Consider the following 7,851-nt stretch of genomic DNA (forward strand, 5'->3'; position numbering starts at 1 on the left):
TGATTCATATATATATAATTTGGGTCTCTAGTATGTTTTAAAATTGTTTTTGTTTGGGTAAGAGTCCCTCTTTTTTGGATGTAAGGAAACTTGCTAAAGACCCAAGGCCCAAAGACATTTAGCTAGAGTGAAAACATGCCCCTTTACAAACCACCAACATACATGTAATTTTAGGTGGCTAGATTTTCTTTAAATAATAGTGATGAGTCAACCTGCAATTGTAAATAATAGCTAGTGATAATTGTCTCCAACACTGGTTTAACAAATTATGATAGAATTCCCAACTAATTAAAGAAATATATACACACATATATATATATGATAGTTATAATGTTGTGTAAGTTTTTAGAATTGAATTATATAGGTTTTTTTGGAAACATCTAATATTTTGAGTAGATACATCATCCATCAACAAAAATATCTATACAATGATGATAATTATCATATTGTATAAACTTTTAAAATTAAATTATGTAATTTTTTTAAAGAAACATCTAACATTTTGAGTGAGTACATCATCTATCATCAAAAACACATAAAATGTACACAATTTAACCCCAACCTGATAAATTTATTCAATAACTATATTTATCAAATATAAAATATAGATATAAAAATTAGTAATTTCTTTTATTACCTTTTCTATAATTCAATAATATTGACCCATTAACCAATTTAAACAAATAATATTAACACATAAAATATTAGATTTTAATATCATAAATTCAAACCCTAGCTAAAATTCCTAATCATAGGTTAAGTTAAAAGCTTAACCAAGTGTGTGGAAAGCAAAACACGCACTTATTCCATGACAAATTTGTTTACTCAAAAGTGTGGGAACGAGAGAATGTCCAAATACATGCACGTTCACCGTATACATTTTTCGTATATTATGAAGAAGCGTATAATGTATGGGTGGGGGATGACATAACATCTAATGCTGTGTCCGGACACCTTGGCGTCTGCGGCGTCACGTCAACATCGTAAGGTGCATCAGAAGTGGTCCAAGGAGCATGCTTGCATGCAGTCGACCGCGCGTGAGACGTCTTTACCCATCCGAGAAACCAACCATATTTCGCCACGTCGTCAAGCCATGACACGTAATATGCATGGCGCTCTTTCGACCTCAGGGGTAGGTTGGTGGGGCTGCCGGAAATGGACACCCCCGTCGACGGCAATGCCGTGCTGGTTGATCACCGGCAACGGTCAAATGACGATCTCCGGCAGTCCAGACGGTGCAGATCCGATGGTCCGTACGCACGACACGTGTACGACAAGGTCCGTCTTGCACGCCGGCACCCGGGCCTTGCGTGGCCATCGGAGTTTTCTAACAGTTTTACTTCCCCGGTAAAATGATTTCAAACTGCCGGAGGTCGGGGTCTGTTCCGACATGAATTTAAACTTCAGTGTGGAGAATTGAATACTAATTTATTTCGGATAAAATAGCCGTGCGATGAGTTGGTGCAGAGCTGGCAGCGGGTAGCTTTAGAGAAGGGATTGGCGGGGTTACTTTAGCGGAGGTTTTGGAGGAAGCACCGACTGGCGACTGGTGGGCGATGGGCATGATATGATTGATGGTCATGATGATGATTGATGGGTATGCTGAAATGGTGGAACAGTGGACCAGGTGGGTCTATGTCTGCCCAAGCCTCAGCCTCAGCCTCAACCTCAACCTCTCTACCTCTACCTAAGGCCTTGCCTCATACTCAGACTCCGACTCCACTTGCTTCTTTCTCAAGCCAACGCCAAAGCCAAAAGGCAAAGGCAAAGGCGAAATCTGGTGGTAATGTCCACGGAAGGAATGAAGGTATTTGGGTCTGTTGTCGATTAGTTTCTTCATTCACAGACTCTAGCTTGGGGCTCTGAGAGTTGCTGAGAATTTGAGAGAACAAGGCTGGAAATCGATGCAAAATTTGAGTTTTTGAAGTGGGTTTCTCAGCTTTTGCTCTGATAGACAAGGAATTGGAGAGCATGGAAGTTGCGGGTTCGAGTCCTGGTTGAGGTTAGTAAAGCAGTAAGCAGAGTTTGTTTGTGTAAGAGTTTTTGCTGTGTGTTGGGATTTTTTTTCGTTTTGCTGTCAATGAACGGGATGCTAAGCAGGACTTCGGGGAATTCGCTTCCGCCGGCACAGTTGAAGCACCAGATTCTGCAGTCGAAGACGTCGCCGGATCAAGCACAGAAGCGGCACTGTAAGTCTTCGGTGTGGCAGAGGAGCAGAAGTGGTGGTGAGATTGAGCCAACTTCGGTTCTTGATATTCGAAGCCCTAGTCCGACATCGACGCTGTCGTCGTCGTTAGGGGGCTCGAGCGAGAGCGCGGGGGCAGTGGCTGCTGTTTCTAGTGGCTTGTTATGCGAAGCCGTTTCGGACGGCGGCGGCGGCGGAGGCGGCAGCGGCGGTGCGGAAACCCTGCTCCTCGAGTCCTCTGGCAAAGAAGCCTTTAATAATGGCGGCGGCAGCACCGGCAGCCCTGCGCGCTGGTATTCTAACAGAGGCGGCAGCGGCAACGGTGGCAGAGAAGGATTCGGGTGGAGACTGAACAATGGTGAGCAGCAGCCCGGTGGTGGCGGAATGGTCGAAGGAAAAAGCGAGGTCAAGAAAGAAGATCCGCAGCAACACAGCCGAGCGGAGGAATGGGGTTCCGGTGGCGGTGCTGGAACGGCGGGGGGAATGGATGATTTGGAGAGCATGTTATTTGAGTCCGGCGCTGCGCCACCGGATCAGTCGCTTATGCGGTGGTTGTTGGGTGAGATTGAAGACCCTAAAGACCTCCCTCCGCCTCAGATCAAATCCACCACCAGCGGCGGATCTGCATCTGCCCCTCAGTTCCTGGATCCTTCAATCGAGCCAAACTTCGCAGACCCGGGGGCCTTTGCTTTCAGTAACAATAATCTCAGCGATGTCATCGCTCCGCCACAGCACGCTCCTGTCTCGTCCAGTTTCCGCCCGTCTTATGCCACATTGCCTAACCCGCCCCAACAACAATTTATTCCGCCGCCTCCCCCACCTCCGCCTCCTCCACCACCACCATTTGCCTACAATGGCCCCATGCCCACGCCCTTCGGTCCCAATGCCTTTCATCCGGAGGTTCTTTTCTCCGGGCCAGCAGTCTACGGTCCGAATCCCGCGCAACACTTCGGACCAGATTTTCCCCGCTTTAACATGGCCGCGGATCCAAACCGGAACAATAATAATCTTTTGTTCGACATGCCACACCCGCCTCCTCCCAAACGTCCTGGACTTGAGCACCAGCTCTGGCAGCAGACATTCAAGCAGCAGGAATACATGAACATGATGAAACCCCAGCAGCAGCAAGAACTGCTGCAGTCTCTGCACAGGCGGCAGCAATTCCTCCACCAGACACCGTCTCCGTCGCCGCACCACCAGCTGAGGCAGAAGGCCGTTGTGAATCACACTTTCAAGGTAGGGGGTTCTGGCGCAGTGGCGGAAGAGGTGCATGTAATAGTGGAGCAACTGCTCAAAGCAGCAGAGGCTGTGGAACTTGGCACCTTAGATCATGCTCAGGCGATATTGGCGCGGCTCAATCAGCATCTCTCCCCTCTGGGAAAGCCCCTTCAGCGGGCGGCTTTCTATTTCAAGGAGGCTCTCGCTTCTCGAATCCTCAACACCACCGCCACCAACACTGGCGGAGACAACCGGAACGCTACTGGCACTGGCACTGCAACTTCAAATATCTCTTCACCGCTGGACATGGTGCACAAGATAAGCGCATACAAGAGTTTCTCGGAGGCCTCTCCGCTGGCTCAATTCGCACATTTTACTGCCAACCAGGCACTCCTGGAAGCGCTGGAAGGTGCAGAGGCAATACATATCATAGATTTCGAAATCGGCTTAGGGGGTCAGTGGGCATCGTTTCTTCAAGAACTCGCTGTCAAACTCGGCGGCGCTCCGCCAGTCCGCATCACCGCGCTCGGCTCCTCGGCCTCCTCGTCCCTGGAGCTCCATCTTACGAGAGACAATCTATGCAATTTCGCCAAGCAGCTCAATGTTCCCTTCGAATTCGAGCTCCTCCATTTCGACCACATCGAGTCCCTGACGCTCCGCGAGCGGGAGGCCGTGGCGGTTAATCTTTCATTGTTGCCTTCTACTTTCAGTTCGCCGGACTCGATCTCGCGACTTCTCCGCCTCGTGAAGAACCTCGCGCCTAGGGCCGTGGTGGTGGTGGACGCCGAAACCACCGCCACCGCAGCCGCAGCCTCCGCCGCAACGACCTCCTCTGCCTCTTTCGTTCACCATTTCCTGGAAGCGCTGCAATTTTACTCTTTCCTGTTCGATTCCCTGGATGCCATGAACATCAACATTGACGCCGTGCACAAGATCGAGAAGTTCCTGCTAGCTCCGAAGATCGACGCCACCATTTCCTCCGCCGCCGCTCCGCCATGGAAGACCCTGTTCGCGGCCGCCGGCTTCTCCCCAGTGGCCTTCAGCAACTTCACCGAGACGCAGGCAGAGTACCTGATCCAGCGCCTCCATAGCCGCGGATTCGAAGTCCTGAAAGCGCACACGGCTCTCCTCCTCGGGTGGCAGGGCCGCCCACTGGTCTCCGCCACTGCCTGGAGGTGCGGGCCCCCGCCTTAATTAATTAAATTAATCAAAAACCAATTTAGCAGACTAAATAACAGAAATAAAACAAAATCTCTGTTTTTCCTTTTTTCTTGTTAATTTTCGCGGGTATTTTCTGTTAAACCTGAGCTTTGAAAAACATTACTAAGTATTTTTCCCTCAACTCTCTATGTATCTGCTGCTACTGCTATACTCTTTATTTAGTAATGTGATTAGAAGCTCGTCTGCTTCTTCGCTTCTTGTAAAATTAAGAAAAAACAAATGGCGTTTGATTGGTGGTGCTGCTATAAAGAGTGTAAATAATTCTTGCCTGGCACTCTCTGCATTATTTATTTATTTTTTTAATTAAATGCTTATTTTATTTTATTTCCTTTCCTGCATCTGTGAATTTCTTTTTTTCAAATTTTATTTCAACAAAGAAAGAAACAAAATGAAAATTGAATTTTTGGTTTTGTGTGGGAATTTTGGTTTTGTGTGGGGCTAAAGCCACATTTTGTTTTTTTGTGAATGAGAAATTATTTTTTCCCTTGCCCTATTGAAAAAGTGATCACCAATAGTTGTATGTTTTTCTTAAATTGAAATGGATCAATATATCTTATAACTCTATTGTATGTTTTTCTTAAATTGAAATTTTATGTTTTTCTTAAATTGAAATGGATCAATATATCTTTTTTCTTAACCCTATTGGTTATTTTTATGGAGATTCTGTCATATATTTAGGGATCAATATATATTTTTTTCCTTTAATAATTCTCAACAAATATCTGATATATATATATAGGTTTTTGTATGGAGATTCTGTCATATATATAGGTTACAATTTACAAGCCTTTGTGATGAGGGGTTGTAAAGTTTGAGGATGTGAATTGTGAATATGAAGATATTATAAATTTGAGAAATGAAAAAGGCATATTGTTAATTTTAAGGTTGCACAATTTGAGGATGTATGTATAAATTTTTATTAAGGTTGTGAAGTTAGTTGGTCTGACATTTGTGTTGTGAAGTTTGGCCATCTATATGTATGTAGATTTATTAAGTTTGATACAAGTTTGTGTAATTTTAAGGTTTATATTATCATTTTATGGAAGATTAAGATTGTGAAGTTTGGAAGTGCATATTTTGGATTAAACAAGTATGTATAACATCATGGTGGTTGTGAGGTTTAAAGGATATGCATATTTGGTTTTTATAAGTTTATATGGCATCATGGTTTTTAAATTTAGTTTTTATAAGTTTATATGGTATCATGGTTTTTAAATTTTAAATTTGGTTTTTATAAGTTTATATGTAATCATGGTTTTTAAACTTAAGGAAATGCAATTTGGTAAGTTTATATGTAATCATGGTTTTTAAACTTAAGAAATGCAATTTGCATGGTAAAATTATCACAACTTTGCATACAATTCATATTTTGACATTACAGATTTCATAAACTTTGAACTTTGCATCGGTTCAAGGTTGTATATTCATATTTTGACATTACAAATTTCATTAACTTTGAACTTTGCATCGGTTCAAGGTTGTTTATTCATATTTTGAATATACAAATTTCATGAACTTTGAAGTTTGAAGGTTGTATGTTCATATTTTGACATTACAAATTTCATGAACTTTGAAGTTTGAAGGTTGTATATTCATATTTTGACATTACAAATTTCATAAACTGACAACTTTGAACTTTGCACCAGATCAAGGTTGCAATATTAGAAGGTGCATTTTATGACTCCAAAGTTTGGATAAGATCAAGGTTGAATGTTGTAATTTTTACCCAGCATCAAGTTTGAAGAGGCATACTTAACAAGTGCAGGCAAACATTAAGGGTTGTGGGTTGTATATTTTAAAATCGCAGAATGCACATGTAAAATTTAACAAAAGTTTGTGTACCATTAAGGTGGTGGATTGTGAAATTTTAACAAAAGTTTGTGTACCATTAAGGTGGTAGATTGTGAAATTTAACAAAAGTTTGTGTACCATTAAGGTGGTGGATTGTGAAATTTGAGGATGTACATTACATTTGATAAGTTTGCACGACATTTTGATTGCAAAGTTTGAATATATGTATTTACACTTCACAAGTTTGCATAACATATTATTATTGACCTTACACATTTACTTACCACATCAAATATGTTCTGAAATATGATCATATTTCTTTTGATTTCTTCACCAGAATCATGAACCCCATTACGACATCATCAAGTATGTTGTGAAACATGATGATATTTATTTTGATTTCTTCACCAGAATCACGAACCTCATTAGTTCACGTATCATCATTATTGTGAAAGTACTTGTGCAAATTTCAAACTTTCACAAATTTGCATTAGTGAACATTACATCAAGGAAGGTTATCTTGTTTGAGAATCCATATTTCAACTTCACATAATATTATTATGATATTATTGACTTTTTGATCTTTATCTCACATTAAGATTTTAAGATTTTGAAGAATTTTACATATGTATATTTAAGTTTGAGAATATCTATTTTATGAGAAAAGTTTTTTGGCGAAATTTTTTTCTCATAATTTTGATATAGATCACAGAAGCTTCAATTCAACAATAATTATTTTGTTTTTATAAATTTGTTTAATATTACAATATATAATTTTACATAAAAATAAAGTTAGATATTTAAATTCATAAATATATTATTATTTATTTCCCATATATATATTATAACATTATTATAATAAAATATGTATTTTTTTTTTTTTACTTTTTAATTAAATAGTAAAATTTGTATTTCTTTCAAAACAAAAAATTACATGAGAATACGGAAAGTTTTGTTGCCATTAGGAAATTCTAAACCTATCCAAAATTGCATTCTCTTTGGAGGTAGGAGACATAAAGTTGCGTAGAAGATCAAAGTTTACCATACATAAGCTAAAATATGGGCGTTTGTGGCCATGAAAGCAAATTAAGTAAACAAGAAATTTAGAAACTAGAGACAACAATAGACTAAGGAGGGGGGTTTGAATTAGTAGTTGCAACTTGGATTTATTCATTGTTGCCGCTTGTTGTGCCTCCAACAGGGGAGGGATCATAAGGTGCTTTCCAATGCTCTCTAGTCACTGAGCCACATCCATCATGTGCTAATGTAAATGCTCCATGGAGAGGTCTCTCTGTGTTATGCAACCAACTCACCAAATAGAAGAAGAGATAGATCGACGACTTTGAAATTAGCCTCTTCGAGGGGGCAATCTCCTTTACATTACACAAATGAACAATTCTTGGATGATTCAAATGACAACTTCCTTTCTATATATA

At 40.9% G+C, this 7,851-nt stretch overlaps 1 protein-coding gene across 1 annotated transcript; it reads left to right on the forward strand.

Moving 5' to 3' along the window:
* The first annotated feature begins 1,654 nt into the window (after window positions 1-1,654).
* LOC149224969 (scarecrow-like protein 22) lies at window positions 1,655-4,948 on the forward strand. The gene has a single exon (XM_089386371.1). The coding sequence runs from the start codon at window positions 2,081-2,083 to the stop codon at window positions 4,595-4,597; it is 2,517 nt and encodes an 838-aa protein (XP_089242497.1). The 5' UTR covers window positions 1,655-2,080; the 3' UTR covers window positions 4,598-4,948.
* The last annotated feature ends 2,903 nt before the right edge of the window (window positions 4,949-7,851 follow it).

Source organism: Pinus tabuliformis, chromosome Q (genome assembly GCF_031772625.1).
Source record: "Pinus tabuliformis cultivar Carrire ecotype Pingquan chromosome Q, CPIR1, whole genome shotgun sequence".
NCBI classification, from domain to species: domain Eukaryota; kingdom Viridiplantae; phylum Streptophyta; class Pinopsida; order Pinales; family Pinaceae; genus Pinus; species Pinus tabuliformis.

Bases quoted from the DNA above. Each gene is read 5' to 3' on its own strand.
- LOC149224969 (XM_089386371.1), top strand. From the start codon at position 2,081: ATGAACGGGATGCTAAGCAGGACTTCGGGGAATTCGCTTCCGCCGGCA.